The sequence below is a fragment of the Branchiostoma lanceolatum genome, chromosome 3 (genome assembly GCF_035083965.1).
Source record: "Branchiostoma lanceolatum isolate klBraLanc5 chromosome 3, klBraLanc5.hap2, whole genome shotgun sequence".
In the NCBI taxonomy this organism is placed as follows: domain Eukaryota; kingdom Metazoa; phylum Chordata; class Leptocardii; order Amphioxiformes; family Branchiostomatidae; genus Branchiostoma; species Branchiostoma lanceolatum.
Genome location: NC_089724.1, coordinates 28,844,993 through 28,868,985, shown reverse-complemented (window position 1 = coordinate 28,868,985; position 23,993 = coordinate 28,844,993). Strand labels below are relative to the sequence as shown.

General features: G+C 42.3%; 1 protein-coding gene across 1 annotated transcript; it reads left to right on the top strand.

The window, feature by feature from the left end:
• Positions 1-158: 158 nt before the first annotated feature.
• LOC136429531 (von Willebrand factor D and EGF domain-containing protein-like) lies at positions 159-22,756 on the top strand. The gene is made up of 25 exons (XM_066419363.1): positions 159-181; positions 340-518; positions 6,233-6,448; positions 6,521-6,534; positions 6,897-7,071; positions 7,327-7,392; positions 7,806-8,026; positions 8,550-8,636; positions 9,174-9,557; positions 9,842-9,921; positions 10,045-10,108; positions 10,911-11,150; positions 11,432-11,652; positions 11,997-12,285; positions 12,642-12,806; positions 13,385-13,786; positions 14,048-14,302; positions 14,714-14,828; positions 15,147-15,620; positions 16,826-16,969; positions 17,612-17,743; positions 18,835-18,957; positions 20,624-20,746; positions 21,969-22,091; positions 22,430-22,756. The coding sequence occupies exons 1-25, from the start codon at positions 159-161 to the stop codon at positions 22,666-22,668; spliced, it is 4,554 nt and encodes a 1,517-aa protein (XP_066275460.1). The 3' UTR covers positions 22,669-22,756.
• Positions 22,757-23,993: the final 1,237 nt, after the last annotated feature.

The window sequence follows — 23,993 nt, the reverse complement described above, 5'->3', positions numbered from 1 at the left end:
CCTGTAGCGCCCCTTGTGGAGCCTCAGGCACGCAGACGCGCACAGCTAGCGGCTGTGGAGCCCCGGGGCCACAGACTCAGGCCTGTAACCGGTTCTGTCATCCGGTTCTGTCATAATGGAGGGACGCTCCTGACTACCTGGTGCTCTTGTCTACCAGGATGGATAGGCACCTGCTGCGAACGTGAGTGATCCTTGTCCTGTAGCCAGTAGGCGTGATGTTCTCTGACTTCATCATTATGATATCATTTTGCCAGAATTGTAAAGTAAGATAACTTGGTTGGTAGCATTTGTAGTAATTTTGTACTCTCCCATAGGGGCCTGTACTTGGCACTGGAACAGTTGGAGCTCCTGTAGCGCCCCGTGTGGGAACTCGGGCACGCAGACACGCACAGCTAGCGGCTGTGGAGCACCGGGGCCGGAGACTCGCCCCTGTAATCGGTTCTGTCATAACGGAGGGACGCTCCTGGCTTCATCATGTTGGTGTTCACTCGACTTCTGGGGCACCTGCTGCGAAACCCGTGAGTTTCACTTTGGTTAATGGGTTGGTCGATTTCTCCCATTTAGCGAACGTTACGTGAATTATGCGTCAACAAGAAAGCGTATAGCTGGTGCAGAAATATCAAGCATTTAAGAAGTGGATATTCTTTCGAAAAGACTTGACAAAGTCCACTATTTGCTCTTACCTACCTACCAACCTACCTAGTCCTATGACCTCCGGGTCGTTGGCGGGACAGGGTAGCAATTTGCTATCAAGCTTAAACATACACTTTCATTTTGCCACATTATTACAAAACTTTACAAAAAATCCCAGCATTCTTCATTTTGTTTGAAATTTTAGAAGTCCTTCTTTAAAATTGGCCAACGAGGAATAAGGGTCAGCTGGTTGACCAAAAGGCTTCAGCGTCTCCAGGTCTCTAAAATCATCGAAGAAAACTTTTACAGACATTTACGATATCACGCAACAGAACTGCAAACATACATAAAAAGCAACTCATGTATAATTGACCCTTGTATTTTAAGCCAACCTAACGGAATAACAACCGTTATTGCCCACCTAATATATAAGCTTGTTTGATGAGCATTCTTTGGTCTTCTCCAATATGGAGGAGTGTCAAATGCCATTGACTTAACGAGTTCGTGTTGTACAAGCCATAGAGGTGGTGTAAACGTCGAAGATTGTGGATCTAGATTATCTTCCTACTCGTGTTTTTACCCATACGTTATACATTAGTCAATCGTGTGTAATTTCCAGACTTCCCTGGAAAAATACAACATGTTGGGGATGGTTCTGCCACTTGCCATAGGTTTACTTTACACAGGTAAGGAGTTCATCTTTTTTTCAAATTTGTTTGTAAATAACCGGTAAATTCATTATTGGGCAGGGGTTGATTTTACGTCAATCAATAGGCGGATGAGTAGAGGTTTGACATTTGTGCATTCCGCGATCCGAAAAGTGTTTTCCTCGTTAATCACATGGGTCTGTTCAGTTGAATCTGACACTGCCTCCCTTCTGTTCTCCTAAATCTATAGAACATGATATTTTTGAATATGAGTCGCCCACTGTCCACTGTGTTACTAATATCTAAAATCTCAAGATCCAAACTTAGAGGCCTGATTCTGAGTATTAGATTGATAAGGATCTGGGACATTTCCGTACAGGCTACCAATCGTTCAAACTAAAGTACATGTATCGCCAACTCACAAACAAAACAATTCGCCAGTACTTCAAACCTTTCAACATTCTTTTATTGTTTGGACAAGCCTAACGCATATGATTTATCCCTCCTGTTTAATTTGCTGTATAGTTTTATAGACTTCCCTCGCATACGCCCTACGCTTACTAAGTCTATTGTACATTGCTCCTAATTGATTTATTTTGCTACCAATAGGTGTCGTAAGTAAGCAAGCACGTGTCGCACACAATAAAACGCGGTAACTCCTTTGTAGTTAATGGTGTTTTTACCGCAGAACTTGAGTTTTCAGGCTTTCCCACATGTTGCACTTCAAAGGTTGCTAACTAGTGGCGCCTGCATTGCAGGTTTGGGTAGATGACAGCAATGATACCGATTTGGACCGCGCACAGGCTGCACAACAGGGACGAAGAATCTTGAACTTGAATTATAAACATATTCATATAAGATACAGATACACACGTTTATCATAATTACTGTCCTATACAGATACAGATGCACACGTTTATTATAATTACTGTCCTAAGGTTGTGGACAATTATCGCGATCCGAGAAGGAAAATGGTGACGTATTCATTAGAGCTGACGCCACTTGAGCGCGTTAATCTGTGAAATGCACGAAGTCATGTACACAGATGTGACCTTTGGCAGCGATAACAGTGGCACCTGCATAACAGGTTGGCTTAGTTGACAGCCTGTAATAAATTCGCCTGTTTGGATCGCATGCACGCAGACTTTATAACAGGGAAATTTCCTACATTGACATCAACCGGATGTTCAGTGGTTTCCAGAAGACACACCATTGTTGAGGATGATCTTGACACCTGTCATATGTTTAGTTTCTACAGGTAAGGAAGCATTTCATTGTACAATCATTTTACTCCATGCAACCCGCGGAGTCACTATCAAACGAGAAGATTTATAACCTGGAATCCAGCCTTTTTAGCGTTAGTCCGCTACCCAAGCTCCATAAGAAGCGAGGAGCGGAGCTTGGGTAGCGGACTAAAGCTAAGAAGGCTGGACTCCAGACTAGAAAATTTATGTCTGTAATTGTCCAATGAAAACCATCATACACACATGCTCAGACATTCAGTCTTATGCCTTATAAATTAACGTCTTACCGACCTAGAACTTAAGAGGTCAGTGTCTTGTATAGGGTAATTTTGATCAGGAATAGGGTACTGTTTATTACCAGTTGCCGAACCTTCACAAAACTTCGTACTAAAGTTTATGTCACTGACGCCCGCCCAATGGCAAAGGAGCTACAAATTTATACCTTATTTAAAAAGAGAAAGAGCAAATGATGGTTGCATTACTTAACACCATATCGGGTTACTGTACGTGCCATAAAGGTCATTGGTACTGGACTCTTCGGACGTAGCGTAAATCGCCCCCATACAGACCCTCTTCAAAGTTTGCTGCGTCGGCGTTGATCAACATATGCCCAAAGTCCTGCATATCCAGAAATGACCTTTGGATGCGACAACATTGGCACTTGAGTATCAGAATTTATGAGCGTATTTGTCTGTTTGAGTCGCTTATTTTGCTGCACTTCACAAAGATGACAAGGCAACCTACTCCCGATGTAACGCGTAACATACCCTTTGAGTACATGTATATCATCGCTATTCATTATGCCCCATGTGGACCCTTTTAAAGTTTACTTTGCCTGTTGTCCAATTCATAGTCTCGGTTGCTCTCAAGATATGAAACAGCCCTGTTCGTTCTACCTACTGCTTAGACATGCATACGACCCGTGTAATTTTGGTAGGAGTCCTGGTGGTTTTACTGATGAACTATGAGGCTCAATCCCAGTGGCGGCGCCGTCGACGTCGAAGATGCACTTGGCAGTGGAACGGTTGGAGCGCCTGTAGCGCCCCGTGTGGAAACTCGGGCACGCAGACACGCACAGCTAGCGGCTGTGGAGCCCCGGGGCCACAAACCCAACCCTGTAACCGGTTTTGTCATAACGGAGGGACGCCCCAGTCTTCTTCGTGTTGGTGTCCACTCGCCTTTTGGGGTACCTGCTGCGAAACCCGTGAGTTTCACGTTAATGGGTTGGTCGATTTCTCCCATTTAGCTAACGATACGTGAATTATGCGTCAACAAGAAAGCGTATAGCTGGTGCAGAAAGATCAAGCATTTAAGAGGTGGATATTCTTTCGAAAACACTTGAGAAAGTCCACTATTTGCTATTACTTACCTGCCTACCTAGTCCCTTGACCTCCGGGTCGTTAGGGGGACAAGGTAGCAATTTGCTATTAAGCTTAGACATACACTTTCATTTTGCCACATTATAACACAACTTTACAAAAAAATCCCAGCATTCTTCATTTTGTTTGAAATTGTCAGAAGTCCTTCTTAAAAATTGACCAACGAGGAATAAGGGTCAAATGGTCGACCAAAAGGCTTCAGCGTCTCCAGGTCTCTAAAATCATCGAAGAAAACTTTTACAGACATTTATGATATCATGCAATAGAACTGCAAACAAACATAACAAGCCACTCATGTATGAGTGACCCTTGTATTTTAAGCCAGCAACCTAACGGATTAACAACCGTTATTGCCCACCTAATATATAAGCTTGTTTGATAAGCATTCTTTGGTCTTCTCCAAAACAACCCTTAGTCTGTATTAGTTCCATGTTGCAATGGCCATAGATCACACTGGATATAGTATTATAGTAAGTAGTATATTCTTATACATGTATAGAACTAGATTGTTACCTATGTTGTCTGTAATTTGCCATACATTGTCACTGATGCAATTGTTGTGCAATAAATCATTCATTCATCCAATAGGGAGGAGTGTCAAATGTCATTAACTTTACGAGTTCGTGTTGTACGAACCACAGGAGTGGTGTAAACGTCGAAGAGTTCGGATCTAGATTATCTTCCCACTCATGTTTTTACGCATACATTAGTCAATCGGGTGTAACTACCAGATTTCCCTGGAAAAATACAACATGTTGGGGATGGTTCTGCCACTTGCCATAGGTTTACTTTACACAGGTAAGGAGTTCATCTTTTTTTCAAATTTGTTTGTAAATAACCGGTAAATTCATTATTGGGCAGGGGTTGATTTTACGTCAATCAATAGGCGGATGAGTAGAGGTTTGATATTTCTGCATTCCGAAAAGGTTTTTTCATCGTTAATAAGTTCAGTTCAGTTGAATCTGACACTGCCCTCCCTTATGTTCTCCTAAATCTATCTTTTTTGAATAAGAGTCCCACACTGTCAACTGTGTTACTAATATCTAAACTCTCAAGGTCCAAACTTAGAGGCCTGATTGTAAGCATTAGATTGATCAGGATCTGGGACATTTCCGTACAGGCTACCCATCGTTCAAACTTAAGTACATGTATCGCCAATTAACTCACAAACAAAGCAATTCGCCAGTACTTCAAACCTCTCAACATTCTTTTATTGTTTGGACAAGCCTAAAGCATATGATTTATCCCTCCCGTTTCATTTGTTGAGTAGTCTATATAGACTTCCCTCACATAAATCCTGCGCTTTAAGTCTATTGTACATTGCTCCTAGTTGATTTATTTTACTACCAATACGTGTCGTACACAATGAAACGCGGTATTCCTCTTTAGTTATTTGTGTTTTTACCGCAGAACTTGAGTTTTCAGGCGTTGCCACATGTTGTACTTCACAGTTTGCTAACAACCGTGGCGCCTGCACTACATGTTTGGTTAGATGACAGCAATAGATATACCTATTTTGATTGCGCGCAGGCTTCACAACAGGGAGGAAGAATCTTTATCTTGAATCATAAGATGCAGAAAACACGTTTATAATGATTACTGTCCTGAGGTTGGGGAGACTTACGTCGTAATTATCACGATCCAAGGAGGAACACTTGGGGAAATGGTGACTGATTAATTGAGGCGGGAGGAAAGCCAAACACTCGGGAAAATGGTGACGGTTTAATTGGGGCCGACGAAAACACTTCAGCGCGTTGAACAATGAAATGCATGAAGTCAATCATGTACACAGATATGACCTTTTGGTGCGATAACGGCGGCACCTGCACAACAAGTTTACTTTGTTGGCAGCCAGTAATGAATTCGTTTGTTTAGATTGTACGTAGTCTTTATATAACAGGGAAATTTCTGACGTTTTTCCTACATTGACATCAACCAGAGAGCAACTAATACAACCGCCCTTGGATGTTTAGTCGTTTTCAGAAGACATACCATTGTTAAGAATGATCCTGGCACTTATCATATGCTTAGTTTGTTCAGGTAAGGAAGCATGCCATTGCACAGGCAAGCCTTTTCAGTTTTTGACATGATCAAATCAAGGAAAATGGCCCGAAAATGCATTTGCCCTGTTATTATGGTAACAATTGGTTTTGAGTAGAAAGAAAGCTATTTTGAGGGGGCATGGGCCAAGTACTGTCACTGTGCAAAATATGAGCGAATTCGATTTTTTACCTTTGCCACCATTTCTTGCTCTTAATAGAACACGCTAGGAACATTTGCACGCAATATCGTAGAGACCATGGCCAGATTGAATTTTGCCTTTCTGCAGCTGTTGTGTACGGAGACCCGTGTACCGACTACGAAGCGTTGGACGAGCCCAACAGGAGCACTGGATCCTTGATGAGTGCCGGAAATGTCCGCTGTGACAGCGGGCTGAGGACCCAGTGGTACCGGTTCGTCAGTCCAGCAGGCGGAGAGATTCCCACCAACTGCTCTCTACTCGACCCAACCAGCTGCTCGACCATCGGTCCTGTTTGGATGAAAGGTAAGGACATCACATTAATCTGTGAGAGAAAAAAAGAATAGATGTCGGTGTGCTATCCGAAAGTATCATCAGGTCTGTGGAAGGAGGTGATCGGGGCCTGTTTCTTCACTTCTCACCCATTCCGACAATATATCATGCATGCATGTAGATTGAACATTGAACAATTCAAATATAGTTCCCATCATCACTATTGTCTCTACCTAAGACAAAACCAATGGTGACCACAATTGCACTTAAATACGGCTGCCACAAGTCCCTGTTAGAAAACCATTGCAATTGCTGCAACCAATTTGATGGTATTGTGTCGGGTAAGCCTTCAGATGTTCGCTATTGCTACTAACAGACTTTGATTTGCTGCGATGGTGAATTCAATAAAATTTGAAAATTGTCTATAATTGAATTTTGTTATCTACACAAGCATGATTATCAAACCCAATGCTTTTACCAGGTACCCTTCCAACTGACTGATGGGGAAGTAACGAGACAAGCCTGCCGAATTGGAGTCGGTGTGTGTGAAGGAAACTGCTGGGACATCAAAGTGAAGAGCTGCGTCCGAGATGGGGAGTCCTACTATGTCTACCTGCTACCCCCGACACCGGGCTGTCCCGAGGCGTACTGTGCAGGTACAAATAATGAACAAATCTAACGTCATTGGTGACAACCACAACGCGTCACACGCCCAAGTTAACATCACCGACTTTCCCTATCGCACACAGGACTTCAACCGTTTCATGTCTTTTTATACCTGTAGTTGCTTATGCCATCACTGATAAAGCAGATAGTACTGTAAAACGTCATGGATTTTATAGGACTGCGAATTCATAGTCACTGTGACATTGTTGACAGCAAGGTGCATCTGGTATTGTTTTTATACACAGGTACCGAAGTGCCTTGCCCAGCTGGACAGAGTTCAGAAAACTACGGTTTCACTCCAGGATGCTCAGGTCAGACACTCCACATTTGTTCTTTTTCGTGAAACTGTATAGGTAGTCAGGACCCGGCTAAGTAGCTCATTGCTACACTTATCAAAAACTTGGATATTATGAACATTGTGTGAACGTTGTCTTACAAGCAGGACCGTCCAATTTTACGCATCACAAGAATTATTTTGCTCACGATCACACATCTTGATATAATTCAACTTACTGTTGACAATTACTACTCCAGAATTCGCGTGCGACTGTTGTATTCGTACATCAAAGGTACCTTTTTGAAACATCATCGCAAGGACTTGTGATGCATGTGTTAGAAATATAAACACTTCGGTGTTTTTCATCTATACCAGGTACCATGAAGCGATCATCTTCAACTAATGACTTCATTGTAAACCTAGAAAATATACAAAATTCATCCACAGAAAACTTCCCCAACATAACAACCAACCCACAGCTGACCAATAGCTCACTGCAGTCCGAAGTTGTGCTGCTGTGTGACTTCGACCGTCCGCCATGGGACAACCTGACCATCGAAGTCAACTGGGTTGCCGGCAATGAGATTTTCCACCATGTCAGTTTGACTAAGGGAGAACGACAGGCTGTTCTGCGTCAGAATGAGCTGAGGCTGGGTATGGGGAAAACAGTAAGTACGGCCATATTGTGTAGAGCAACTTTGTATTACCCGACACATTTATCCAAAGAATGTCTGAATACTAACATTTTAAGAGTATCACACACACACACAAGCTCATCCAGTTTTTTCTGGCCCTGTGTAGTTGCCAAATATAGACTGCGACTGTGCAGAAAGGTCGTGATGGTGTTTGTGGCTGCATGAAGTCGAACATTCAACATTTAGTCAGACCTGCAGAACAAACACTTCGTAGCAAATGCGAAGGGTTGAGCACAAAAAAGCTTGCCACCATATAAAGAACTATTGATGAGCTTTACACGAGCTTGCATACACAAGTCATAAAGCATTCATTGTGAATTTTTTTTGTCTCTTGTCATAGCTACAAACAAAAACAGCCCAAGTATTTGTTGAATTGAAAATATAAGTCGGTATTGTAGGCTGTTGATATAATATATTTATGAGCTGCAAAGTTACAAATATACTGTGTGTAACATGTCTTACAATATGTTTCTTTGTTCGTTTGTTTGTTTTTCAGATCACTTGCCGAGTCCGCGGAAGGTTTAAGAGTGGAGGAGCACCTGGGGAGACAGAAGTCAGCAATGAATTCTTTGCTGGAATCAAGGTTTCATATTTTACATTTTTCAGTAGACCTTTCATAATCCTGGTCCCTTTGAAGTGTGTGTGTTTGTGTGTGTGTGTGTGTGTGTGTGTGTGTGTGTGTGTGTGTGTGTGTGTGTGTGTGTGTGTGTGTGTGTGTGGTTGTGTCTGTGTGTGTGTGTGTGTGCACAGACATTTGCTTACGTTTAAGCTTAAGTTAGCCGTAATAAAACAACATTTACAGATATATCGAGAAAGTATTACGCTAGGGTGGACAGAGAGATCTTTAGCCTTCATTGTGGGCATTCATTATCTTCATTATATGCAGTGTGTGATGTTACAATATATTACATCTGTCTCGGAGTCAACATCCGGTCCTGATTTCTACCTACTGGGTTGAAAATAAAGAGCTTCGTATATTTTCGTTGCACTAAATTAAGAAAAAAATAGATCTTTTTATGGTTGATTCCCTGCTACATGTATGTATCTACATGATAAACCTAATCATACATTCATACAATCATTCATTCATTCATTCATAATACTTAACTTTACCTCACAGATACTGACTGAGATTGTTGAGGTTGAAGAAAACGGCGATGAAAAGTACATCCAACTTCAACCGACCCTACCTCTACTCTGCCTATACCCTGAGTCAATAATTCCTTGTGAAATATCTGTGCAAGTCGAGTTCAAAGACGTCGACTATGCAGCCGACCGCCAGTGCCAGGGTAACTCAGTACCTGATGCACAATCGAGCCAAAACTGTGTGAGGGATTTCACCAAGGATGATTGGAACGGAATCCTGGAGTTTCCGGTGAAGGCAACTCGCGACCTCCAAATAGACGGCAGAAGCGACGGACTGAGGTATTTAAAAGTCGGGTTCCGTCCCATGTCATTCCTGAACTCACCACTGTGGGATGGCTATCAAGTGGACGATGTTGATGTGAGTTGAACATCCTCTGTCGGTGTGCATACTGTTGTGTTTTGACTTCTTTTTTTTTACCTCATCGGCTGTCAAATTACATTGAAAATACATTTTGGGGTTTTGTGCAGCTCTTTCCCCAGAACAAAGAAGAAAAGAACTTGATGATTTTATGTTAATAAGAAGCGAATAAGAAGCTCATGATTACCAACAAACCTTTTGAACGGGATTATTTGACATAAGGTGATACAGTTGGCACATGTGACTACTTGCAGCGGCATTGCGTCTGTTCGTTTTACTTATAGGTACTTACCCATGATCAGGACAGAGAAGGAACTGTCTGCTCATCGACAGGTGATCCGCATTACAGGTCGTTCGACGGAAAGTAAGTCAAACCTTACGCTTTAATGTTGTAGTCATCTCACATGCACAGCATTTAGTATTGATCAGCCATTGCCTGCGTGGCAACGTCTCGGCGTATCTTTATCAGCGATCTGTTATTTTCCAGGAGGTTCCATGTGTACCAGCCGGGCACTTTCGTTCTCTACAGGCATCAGACTCTTCCTATAGAGGTAGGTTTGTGGTCTAATCTACACTAACTACTGACAAAGAATGTGAAGGGAAAGGCATATTTTGTTTGTTGTATCCTTATCTTTGTTTGTTTCACCTTTTCTACATTTAGCCCCTTTTTGTAAAGTACAGAGAGAAAACAACTTCTTTTACGAGAAAATAAATGCAACAGCAAATCGTTCATCAACAAGATGAGCCGTTGGTTAGTGATAAAATTATCAACCATACAGTGTAGGTCCGACAAAATATCAGTATTCACAATGTTATCTGTTTGTTTGAAGGCTGGCCCCTTGTAATAGCAATAGCTTGTCGGGCAGCCTTGGTTGTTGTACATTGTAGCGTGCGTAGTCCAGTGGTTAGCGATCTTGCCTCTGGAACTAAAAGCCCCGGGTTCGATCCCGGCTGTGTCGCTCATCACCCGACATGCACGCTACCGTTAAAGATCGCAGTCCTTAGGACAGGACGTTAAGCCGTGGTCCACTGCTCATTGTGCTTGTCGAAAAGAGCTAGGGGAATTTCCCCGGTACAATGAACCTGTAAATACTGTACATAGCGTCTGTCTCCTCTGTCACGACCAGTGGAAGAGTAGCTCATCTGTTCATTGAGTTCATTTGAGCTAAACTGGTTCGAGATTCCTTTCCCTTCCTTTTTCCATTGAACACAACCGAACAAATAAATAAATAAATCTGTTTGATGCAAAATTGAATGATGATGCAAAAGGCCAAGGGAATCATGCTAGGCTATGCATACATAACAAAGGAGATACTTACTCGAGCTCGGAATATATGATTATCTGCTTTGAAGGTGCAGACTCGGATGAAGATGTGCCATGCTGGGAACGTTGCCTGTAACTGCGGCGTGAGCGTCAGGTCCGGAAATGAAGTGTTCATCCTCAACAAGTGCAGCGGGAGCAGAGACACGTTCGACTGGTACACAGGCGGTGTGATTCGACGCGGTCTACCATTGGCTATGCGGGTGGACTATCACGGGGCTGTCGGCGACGACACGCGCTTCTACATTGCCGATGGAGGACAAAAATATTTTGTAGGTCTTTCTTTGAAACGTAACTATGGTCCTTTCGATTCACAACTTCCTTTAGCGTTAAAAGAGTTGAAGATATATATCTTGCTGGGCAATTCTCTAAACTTAATTTTAGCGGGCGACACTATCATTCTAGGCACTTCACTATTTGCGATTTCCGACCGAAAGAGATGTTCACAGATGGCAGAAATTCGATCACATCGCATTCAAAAATCTGTCCTCCACTACATGCATGCGGAAGAGAAAGTCATACTTTAGATTGGTGTTTTTCGCTTTCAAACAAGGTGTACTTTCCAACTGGTTCATGGATAAAGATCGATGTGCGGGGCTATTACATGAACGTCTACATCTACCCTTCTACTGACGACTTCGACAAAACTGTTGGACTCTGTGGAACGTTTGATGGCGACAAAGAAAACGACGGGCGCCATTTCGGCACGACAGCAACAGACACCATACGTGATGGAGCCGTCATTAGCCACTCGGCATTCGTCAACAGCTGGAAGTAAGTAACGAGGCCCCAGTTTTGACTGATAAATGTATACATGACAATCGATTATCATATCCGCTTTTGAGGTAATGGGTTCTAGCCATGCCTTAACATTTCTATTATTATTCCTAATATCTTAGCAAACCAAGATGTCCTCAATGGGTTAAGTACTTGCACAAGATATAAGGATGATGAACATTCCTATTATAAAAAGTTAGTGTCACAACTTATCACCAATTATGGCAGCTGGCCACATATTCCCAGACGACAGAGTAGAAATGACAAACACAATTTCTATAAAACTACGGACTGACTCTACTAGTATTTGGACTAAAATTGTTAACGATTGCAATTGACAGGCTTCCAGAGGGTCAAACGTTAGTTGAAGGAGTACTTCCTCCAGCACCTCTTCCTCTGGATGAACGTCTCTACTGCACGTGTAAGGACGACCCCGCCCTGGGACAGACAGTCGTCTGTGACTCCACCCTCGCCTACAACTGCCGATGGGAGGATGAAAAGAGGCGGGCCGGAGTTCGCCCTGTTCCCGACCAGCAGAACGCACGCAAGCGGCGAAGCACCAGGTGCAACGACGAGGTGTACGACGATGACATGTTCGCGTTTGACTATGACGATTCGCTGCCTACAGCTGTGAGTTTCTGACCAACATTCATATTGTACTTTTTGCCATGACTTTGTGCTTAGTTCGATCCTTATCCTAATTCAAATTTATTGAATTGTATTCTATGTGAATATATAAATATAATTTTTGATATAATTGACCAAGTTTGGATATATGAACACAGTTTTATTGCCATGATTGAATGATTTTGAACAACATACATCTTAGGTACATTGACTCTTTATAAAACTTAAGCAGGAAAATTATTATCAACTACAAATGCTTCAAGTGATAATGTTGGTGTGCCCGCCTACTCTCGTTTCATAGTCCAATTAGTGTTCTTTGCAACCTGGAGTCTGACAGCTTTTATTTGTTTTTTTCCCAGCCTCCGCCGTCCTGGCCCGCACCAAACGGAATGTCTGAAGCCGAGGCCAGAGCGTACTGTGAGGACGCTCTGCTGAATTCACCTGCAGGTGCAGTGTGTTCATCTGCAATGGAAGGTTCCTCAGACATAGAGGGAACTGTGGATGGGTGTGTGGCGGATATCCAGGTATTACTACAACTCATGGCATCTTGGGCGTTAAGCCCCTATCTCACTGGACCTGCGGGACTTTGGCGGCCTCGCTGAGTTCAGGCGATTTGACAAAGCTCTTAATGAATTTCATCGATAAAAACCGAATCATTTTACGCTTTGTGTGTTTTGTTGCCTTTCTAGTCATACTTGTACTTTTTGCGTCATATCCCCTTTATAAATTCAACGGTAACATAATTCAGTATAGGACTCGGTGACGAAGCCGGCGCCGTGGCATCAGTGAGATACAGACTTAAAAGACGTTTGATGTCACCAGCCAGGAAATGTAAAGGGCGCGTTCATATCACAAATGTCTTCAGTTCCCTTTTGATATTAATCAAACATATATAAAAGATTAGAATGTGTCTAACTGATCATATGAGGGGAAGCAACTCTTTGAAAGGCTACAAAATAAGTTGTATCATTGTTGCAAAGGGTCCTTACCTCAAGTCCATTGTCCATTGTGATACACACGGTGAGAGAACGGATCAGAAGACTCGAGAAATGATGTTTCCAAAAGTAGATTTGATCTTACTTATGCATTTGTCCACTTCCAGGCGACAGGTGATACCTCCTGGGCAGAGGTCGCTGTCACCACAATGGAGGAGAGTTGTTCTGACATCCTCTACAAAAACACGTCCTTCTGGACAAACAACAACAATGAGACGAAGAACGACACGACCAACGGGACCCTCGCAGCCCCGTCCTTTTTCTTCGACACATTGTCATGTCCGGGCAACTGCAGCCAGCGAGGCGTCTGTGAGAAGGGCAAGTGTGTGTGTGAGAGGGGGTTTGAAGGTCCGTCCTGTTCGATAGAAACAGATAAACCACCAGACGCATTCTTCATCCCGAAGGACGGTCTGTGTGACATCAACACCCGGCCGTGCGAACGGACTCCTGTCATCGGACAGAACTTCTTGGAGTCGGAAAACTTAACGTGTTTCCTACAGTCGGCAATGGTAGGACATCCGCTTTCTTTCTTATAGTTTTGGGTCTTGTCTTTTACTGTTTGTTAGCCTTGAAAAGTAACTAATTCATTTGTGAAAATTAGTGCATACATGAATGTTGCTCTTGAATCCAAAGTACAGAATCATTGAACATGTCTCCAAAGGCCGGCTGTGATTTCACTATTGCAACTGTATAATTACGTCATCTTACGTCACGTATTTCATGCCATGCAATGTTATATGGTATCAAGTTGTATCTGTTGCAATCTTAAGGTTGACGAGAACGGCGTACACGTTGTTGACGGACACATCACCGTTGAGGCGGAGTTTGAGAACTTTGCCCGGGTGGTCTGCCCTCTCCCGCGGTCCCGTGTAAGGAGGAGTACTGCAGCCGGACACAGGACAACAGCCGAGGCGACACTCGTCTCCATCAGTAACGACGGTGTGCGCTTCAGTCCGCCTGTTCTGCTCATCACGTATGACGCTGTCTGTCAAGAGTGTAACGCAACTGGCTACTGTGTTTTAAAGGTAAAACGACATGGCTTTCTGTAGGCTACAGGCACTCGTAGTTCGTGTAACCACAAACTCTGCTGTCCGATGCTGTAATTCGGCTGTAATTCAATCAGGCTACAGGCACTCGGATCAACCATTCCACCAATCCATAACCTGACCAAAAATTCCGGTCATGGAAAATTGGGGTTCATGTATAGTTTTTGGTTTGTTTGTCTGTGTGTATGTTAATTCGCAGCAATGGGTCAAGAACCTCTGGATGGATTGCGATGACACCATGTTGTTATATGTGTTGGTGTTGTGAACACGAAGATCAAGGTCGATGTTGGGCCTGGAGGTTGACCTTGTTACTGCAGCAGATTTTCCGTTTTATGTATCTTTTCTCCTGAACTTTTCTTGTTTCAATTGCGTTTATCGTTTCATTCGCAGAACAACTCCTGTGAGATAGACGGAACTTGCTATGCAGGTGGAGACACACAGATCGGTAACTGGTGCAAACAGTGCCTCCCGACAGTTAACAATTCAGCATGGAGCGTACATCAAGGTATGTTTTGCATTGATTGACAAAGTCCTTTATTTTTGTAGAAACCTATACACCATGTTGCTCAAAAACGTCTCTTGTCAAAGAGACCGACTGCTAATCCTCCAGTTAACCGATTGATATTACAAGCAATAATTACATCCTCCACTATCATCATTGAAGGTGATTGTGAATTTTTGATTGTTGCGATGAGTAATTGAGATTTAGGTTAGCTGAAGACTTGGCACTATGATTTGTATATTTTATGTCAATAAGATTATATCTATTATCTTCAATCGTCCCTTGATCAGTTCTTTCATGGTCGATTTGTTTCTTCCACAGACAACGCTCCACCTGTCTTTGAATCAACCGGCAACATCATCGCCTTCATCAACAACCAACTAGACCTCACAGTCAAAGCAGAGGACCCAGAAAACGGTCCCACTTTACGGTACTCACTGAGCGGCGCCTCCCCCGACCCAGCCTTGTCCCTGAACAGCGACGGTCGGCTGACGTGGACGCCCAAACAAAACTCAACCATCGTCGTCAACGTCATGGCCGCTGACGAGTGTGGTTCAAGTTCTACAGATTCTCTCACAATCATGGCCCGCAACTGTCCGTGTCAACATGGCGGTTCCTGCCCTCCCTTCGCGCTGGACAGCCCCGATAACATCAACTGCACCTGTAACGGTACGGAATTCACAGGTCCGCTGTGTGACGTGGATGTGGACGAGTGTCTGGACAACCCGTGTGGTCATGGAGTCTGTAACAACACCGTCGGCGGGTTCCACTGCGAGTGCGAGCAGTACTACACAGGTAAGTGCTTTCACTTTCAAGCATTCAGTGCTTAGGCCACCCAATGTTCTAGTAATCGCCGGCTGCACTGGAACGGCAGATTTGGAAAACTTTGCAATACTTTATGCTAAAAGATTCTGAAAGCTGCTGAGATATCAAAGCATCATTGTATCTCGTATGCCAATCCTCCAAACATAACAGAGGTTTTGGTGTAACGTAACATGACGAGTTATCGTGCATGACCAATTATCGTCCAGTTTGGGGTCATGTCCACATGTCGAGGTGTATTTTGCCAAAGCTAGTTCTCATGAGCAATAAAGAACGTCATAAGAATGATCCTTAGTCATAACTCTTTTTATACAAAACATTGAAATAGGATTACGTCCAGCGACATAACAGGATAAACTCCTGAACCAGTAACAGCAAGTTGCATGGAAGCGTCATGCATGACGCATTTGATATGCAGTTCGACACCACGTACTTCAGCATGTTTTTCAAACTTACCCGATAGCTAGTATCTGTTAAAAGTAGCCGACGTTACGTTAAGCCTTTCTTTGATATTCAAACTATCCATGGCGATTCGAGGTTGAAAACTCTTACTACTTTTCGGAAGGTTTGATAAAACCTAGCATTTGATAAAACCTGGCGACCCCCGCACCGGTGGTACATTTTTGGCCGGCGAAACATCATGGCCGTGCGTTTATCACGTGGACGCCACGTGCCGCGCAATTCACTGGACAACGTTGTTTTCTTCCATTGCGTCAAGAAAGCGGCGGGTCAAACATATCAACTTAACTATAATTTGTCGGTAGACTACTTTGGATAGTTAATGTGAATTTCTTTCTGGTCTATGTTCTTCAAGTATAGCACTAGAAGGAGAAAGACTGAAGTGGACGATAATGGGTAACCCTAGCACAATTCTTCATCATAGACCTCAGTATAAATACATGCTCGTACGGCTTTAAAAAGACGGAGAAAAACTTACACTAGTTACAGACTATACATTTTCTTTTCAGAAGAGCTGATATTTCTTCCCATGTGTTAAAACATTTGGCTATGTCCGCGCGGTTTGAAGATAGATACGTTTTAATAAATTGGACGATACTTGGTAAGGTTACGTTACATGTTTGGCTACCGTTGGTAACTAGTTGGTAATCATATCATCAATGTTAATATATCTATTTACATACAATTACGACTTTGTCATCTGAATACCTTTGCCACAGGTCCGCTATGTGACCAGGAGACGCCATGTTTATCCAACCCTTGCCCCGACAACGGGACATGCGCAGACATCCCGGGCGCCATCCAGTGTACCATCTGTCCTGACGGGTCTCCTGTGGACAGCTCCCTGTGTGTCGTCATAGAAAGTAAGCAATAACCTGATGATGATGTCAAGTGCTGGTCATCTATAAAAAAATTGTATACAGAGATTTGTGATTAGATAAATTCTTATTTCTGGTAGGTATTTACCTAATTGCCTGTCAATGATACGGCACCTCCCGAAAGCAGAGCCCCTATCGCTCGATTCGGCTCGCTCGCGTAGGGGCCCTGCTCCTCACGTTCGGTAGACACGCTTCTGGCGACGTCACCACCAAAACAGCTTTCAGCCAATCAGAGGGTTTGCTAAAGCACTGCTCAAGCAAACCGCACTGGGAAGCTATCAACCAATCAGGTTACGTCTCACATCGCTACCCTAGGTTCAGAAAAAATTAACCGCCAAATAAGGATAGCTCATTGATTATTCATGAACAACTGTCAGTAACGTCGCCAGAACCGTGTCAACAGGGGCTGAAGAGCAGGGCCCCTACACGAGCGAGCCGAATCGAGCGATAGGGGCTCTGCTTTCAGAAGGGTGTGATACGGAGACTTCTCAGCTAGTATGAACTATTTATCTTTATTCCTTACTCTGGCTGTCTGAACTTTATTGTATTAATTGTTTTACTTACTGAGTGTCTAGGGACAACGTGGCACGAGACTTCTTTAATTCAATAATTTTATATTTTTTCAAGTCCCCTTTGACCCTTGCTCGTCCAACCCCTGCTATGCTGACGTCAGCTGTGACGTAGTTGATGACGTGTACACCTGCGGACCCTGTCCTGTCGGGATGACTGGTGATGGAATCAACTGTGAAGAAATAATTGGCAAGTAGGAAAATCGAACATAATGTAGAACTTCTGTTGTTGGTTTAGTACTTAACTATGTTAGTTTAGCGATCACGGGGTCTTTTTATAAATATGAACTGGTATATTTTTTTTCTTTTTGCTTGAGTCGAATGTGTGATAGTTACGTGCCCATTTGTTAAAAATAGAGAGAACGCTAGCAACCCCAGAAAACACCCCTCTCAATGAAATGGTATGGCTACCCTACGACGTCACAAAATCAAGATGGCGGCCACCCCACATGCCAACGGACCCAACAAAGGTTTTGCTACGCAAACCTGTAATAAAAGCAATGCGGACGTGCATCCCAGGAGCTCCTCCTTCTGTCGTATTCTAATCGTATAGTCTTGCCGCATGTACAATGTTTCACAATGGTTGTTGTTTTAAGTATAATTTCTCATAAATTTGTACAAAATGAAATCAAAAAGAAACTAAAAGAGTAGCTTCTTGTTATACACAACGTTGTTTTGAAACTGTGCTTGACAAAGTTAATAGTATTCTGTTGATGAAAAACGGATCCAAAAACAAGCATAAGGTCAATGCATTTACAGAACTTGCTTGCACAGACTCTTTTGTGACATTTGGTGCCATGCCAATACCGGAATTCAAATTGATACTTGTCTTATTATTGATCAGTGATCATCCACTACAAATTGAAGTTGATAGGTACAACCAGACTCCACCAAATAACAGGATGTGTAAATTCTGTGACAATCATTGTATAGCAGATGAAATACATTTTTACAAATTTATTTTAGAATGCTCACTATACGCAGACATGCGCAGATCCCTTGTAAGTTCTATACAACTACATGTAGACAAGAAATATGTGCATCTTACAAATAACGAGTTATTCACATGTATCATGTCATTTAAAACCTACGATATAATTGAAAAACTATGTGAATTTGTGTACAAATATTTCAAGAAGAGACTCTGTAGATTTAGATGGAATATAAAACAAGGTTCCTTTTCTTTTATTTCATGTTACCTAATGCATTTAGCCCATGTTGGGCATGAATATGCAATAAAGTTCATTGTCATTGTCATCATTTATGCTTCTTTTCCCTCAGGCTGTTCGTCCCAGCCGTGCTACCCGGAAGTGACGTGTACAGATGTACCGGGTGGACATGAGTGTGGGGACTGTCCGCATGGTATGATGGGAGACGGGAAGAACTGCACTGAGCAGACTGGAGGTAACGTTAAACTTAAAGGGCATAAGACACCAAAATACAACATTTTCTTATTATCTGAAATAGGAGTAGCATCATTCAAGAAATATAAAGGTTTAAAACAAATACACACCCATTAACCCTATCTAGACCGGGGGGGGGGGGGGCTAAAAGTGCCCGCGCCAACTTTGACATCGTATAACTGCCAAACGACGTATGGTAGGACAACCAAACTTGGTGTCTTTTCCTAAAATTTAGTTGGCAACAATATTATGATAAAAGTATAAGTTTAGCATATTTCGTGTTGCCATGGCAACGGGTTTCTGAAGAGGCATTTTATGCAAATTTCACTAATTTCGATAAAAACATAGTTGTTTCCAATGTTTTCTTGCTCAACCACGCTAGTTTCCTACATGTATAACATCACATGTGATTTAATGTAACTGCCATGATTAAATATTCATAAATTATGCTAATTTGATGACGTCATCGCTCAAAATCCAAGATGGCGGACAAAATCATTATTTTCGGTATAAACAGGCTTTTTCGCCTTTAAATTCGTCACAACCTGGAATTTTCTTAACCAGAAACATTCAGATTAATGTTTTTAGTCTATTTTGATTGTTATTTGGGATCATACATGGAAAAAATGTACTTTTAAAAATTTCAAAATGGCCGATCCAAGATGGCGGATCCCAGGGGGTCGATAACAACACATGACGTCATTCTCCGACGTCATTTTGACGTCAACTTAGTCACAACTGACGTCAAATGTCTTGGCATATCTTTAAATCAATAATACGCACTATTTTGTCTAATATTTTTAGAAATTATGGGAATTCCCTATTTAACCAATAAAATCACATCGATGACGTCATAATTACGTCATATTACGTCATAACGTCACCAAAATTACAGGAATTATAAAACTACACGTGAACATCACTCCCTGCAAATTTGGTGATGATAGAGCTTACCGTTCGGAAGTTATGACGGGGGGGTCGAAAGAGCCCCCCCCCCCCCGGTCCAAGAAGTCTAAAAAAAGCCCGGTCTAGATAGGGTTAATTTAACATTGAACCATCAGAAACCATACTTCCATGGATCCAGCTCTTGATTCTTATCTGATCTTCTCACCAGGTGATTATATTAATCAGTGACTAATGCCCAGTCATGACGTCACAATGAACACGGCAGCCGGTTCGGGACCTTACACGACGGCTTGCGAAAAACCTTATTTGATGAGCAAATAGTGCTTAATTATGGTGATTAAATCTAAAAAAATTAAAGGACACAACAATATCTATTTTGTTTGCTTGCAAAAATAACGTTCTTTCCGAGCCGCAGTGCAAAGTTCCAAATCGGCTGCAGTGTTCATTGTGACGTCATGACTGGGCAAGTCACCGATTAATGTAATTACCTGGTGGGAAGAATCAAAAGCTGAAGGTATGATGTTTTGATGGTTCGATGTTCAATAACATCCGAAGTGTGAATATTTTGTGAAAATTTCTATGTTATTAAACAATCGAATTATGTTTTATGTAATTTCAGGAAATTATTAATGTTGATGTCATTGGTGTCTTATGCCCTTTTATGTTGTGTGAAGGGCGTACCTATCACAATACTATAAGACCAGCTTGATGACGTGGGACCTTCCGGTGGGTAAAAAAAACTCTGTATCTATCCTTCTCAGTTCCATGCTCGTCCGACACCTGCTACCCTGACGTCACCTGTGACGTAGTTGATGACGCGTACACCTGCGGACCCTGTCCTGCCGGAATGACAGGTGATGGAATCAACTGTGAAGAAATAATTGGTAAGTAGGAAAATCATACATGATTTAAATTCTGTTGTTAAATTGTGTTGAAGATGTTGGTAGGTAGGAATAGTATAAGTCATGCACTTTCATGTTTGTTTGGTACTGTACATAACCAACTCAGTGCATTGACACTACCAAGGTCAAGGAGGTTTAATGTATAGAGGAAGATAACCTCCTTTATGTCATGCCTGGGCCTGATACGGGTGTTCCGGACCGTGTGATAACTATCCGGATCACATAGGGTTCGGAAGGGTTATCACACAGGCTTCCATAGAATATTTCGAACGCATTTCGAGCGCGCCAGTTGCTCGGCCGTCGGAAATTCGAATACCAGATTCGGAGATTGGAATCAATGTTGCTACAGTTTTTTGTTCGAGGACACAAAACTCCCTCAACTTCTGGCGCATTCCGCATTGAAATGTGTGTTTTCTCGGGTGGGTATGACCAAGGTATGACATAAATAAAATACAACACGTTGTATTCCGCATCACCCTCGGTCCCAGCCCTCCCGCGGGTCGGATCGCCCTCCGGCCTACGGCCGTCGGGCGATCCGACCCGCGGTCGGGCTGGTACCTCGGGTGATACGGAATACCCCGTGTTGTATTCTATATTGATCATGGCAAATCTGTGTAGTAAGTGGTAGGCATCCATCCCCTGGGATGTGTTTGCATAAGCTTATGAAGTGTAGCCTTCGTTGCAGGCCTCTTGGGCGTATATTTTTTTTTGTGGGGGGGGGGGAGCACTGATTCACAATTTTCAACTTATCGGGGCCAGGTTCTTTTGCTAGGGAAATCGTATTGCCTCACTCGTCGTGTTAGCACATCCATGCCAAATGGTGATAAGTGATTTTTGATGGGCCTTTTGTATGCCCCCTTTTGGGACTCCTTATCTAATCCAGGATCTTTACCAGATGTGTTTGACAGGTCAATTGATAATCATGTGACAATTCTTCAAGATTGGTCAGCACTTCACATATTTCTGTCTTATCTTGTCTCCCAGGGGGTCTGTCAGTGTTTCTTAGAAATTCAGATGGTCTATCTCTTATGAAAACATATCTGCCCGAATATCTGCCACATTGCCAGTTGAAATACATGACATTGTACGCTATATTACACATAAAACTATGTATGTAGATCTACTTGCACAGATGCTCTTAGACCATTAGAACCATAAGGTTTAGATTGAAATAATGTGACAGAATGATTCTGATTTGCCCCAGACTGTTCGTCCCGGCCGTGCTACCCGGAAGTGACGTGTACAGACGTACCAGGTGGACATGAGTGTGGGGACTGTCCGCATGGCATGACGGGAGACGGGAAGAACTGTACTGAGGACACTGAAGGTACATGTATTTTTAGTAGCATCTTGGCATGTTGGACCACGCAGACTTGACTACGTGTGTGGCTTCATGGATAACACAGAGGCTAAGGATGATATGAAAAAAGACAAGAAAACGAAACAGTGCGTATTTTGTGACGTTCGGACAGTCGGTTTTACAAAACGTGTGTCTTTGTTTTCGTACCATTTAATATTTCACATATTCTCTAATTTCACAAGCAACGGGGCTCAAAGCAACGTAACATCATCTATTGAGGACAGCACCCTACGGGACCAACTTGTCACCGACCTTTTTAGTTTCATTCCGGGGCATTTTGTACTCAAGCCAATGTTTCTTCACAGCTCCAGACCAACAAGGGTCCAGCTGGTACGAACAGCCCGCATACATCGCGCTGCTGTCTGTTGGAACAGTTGCCGTGGCTGCCGCACTGATCGGAGTCGCTGTGTGGAGCATCAAAGCACACACCTCTGCCACGGGCAAAGTGGGAGATCTGCCTTTGGAGAAAAGGAATACGAGTGATGCTTCAAAACTAGATCACAAAGTATTGGAAAACTTTGCCCAAGATGTAGCAGATGTTTAACGTTGCCGCGAAGTTGTAGTTTGGGCTTCCTACAATATTCACAATCTCCATCTTGCATTCTATTTTGCTGTAAACATTGACAATACAGTATTTCCATATAAGCTTCAGCTTTGTGCTGGTTTTTGTTAACTTTGTTTCTTTTATGTATTTTAGTCTTGCGTTTTGCATACGCCTTCATGTGTGTTTTGATGTGCTTCGTGAAAATATATTGCATTTTGAATATCCAACCCTCTGGATAGCCTTCGGCTAGTTGGGTTGCCCTGGCTGTACTTTTTTTTCAGCCAAATGAATAAATTCAATCGAATCAAATCACTATCATTTTGAATATTCAGCAAGCTATGATTTCTGTGTATCATAGACATCTACCTAAGTGACGGAAAGCCCAAATTGAAAACAAATTTTGAAGTTGATTCAGTTTACTTTCAGTCATATTGGTTCCATGATAGTTTTAAGGAAGGCTATAATCAAACCTAATAACTTGTTAGGAAAGAAAATCAAATTTGCTGATTCATATGCATATGCGATAACTTATCATCATTAACCAGTTATTTCATATTTTGTGTGCTGTGTTTTTGACAAATGAACCGAACCAAAAACATTTGTATTATTTATCAACCGACTGCTGTGGTATTTTTATTATTACATTCAGTGATTGCAATGTTCTATGCAAACTAAAAGCACATATTGCAGTAACTGTACATGTGAACCTTAATTTGTTCCTACAAATTGTGCATGTAAAATATTAGTTTACGTGTTGTCTCATTTGGCTCTGTGGCTAATTTTTAGATTATTTGTAAATTTGCACTCCAAAGATTTGTATGGAGAGCACAATGTACATAGACACCTGTACTGATTTGCACCCTGTGCCATAATAAATAACTCTTACAAATGATTTGTTCTGGATAATGGTTCATTTTACTTTTACTGTGTCTGGTACTGTATGTATGTGGATATGAATATGAATAGATTTGTCTTATGCACAAAATTAGCAACAAATGCCCCATCCCTAGTAAATGTGTCCTGACCACACTACAAAAAACATACCTTGTCACAAATACGCAGTCAAGAAAATCTTTTATTCCTTCTGTTATACATTCAGCTGTGTTCACGTTTGGCCAGGTATAAGATCTTCAATGCATAGATCATATCTACGAAAGTTAATATAATAGAAAAATGTACATAATTTCTTACCGTACAGTCAAAATGCCTTACCCTGAATCTATCTATCTTACTTCTATCTCTGACGGGTTTACCTGTTCTTCTTTTCAAATGTACATTCGAGCAAAGTGCTAGAAATTCACAGCAATTCAGTTTGTTCCATGCAG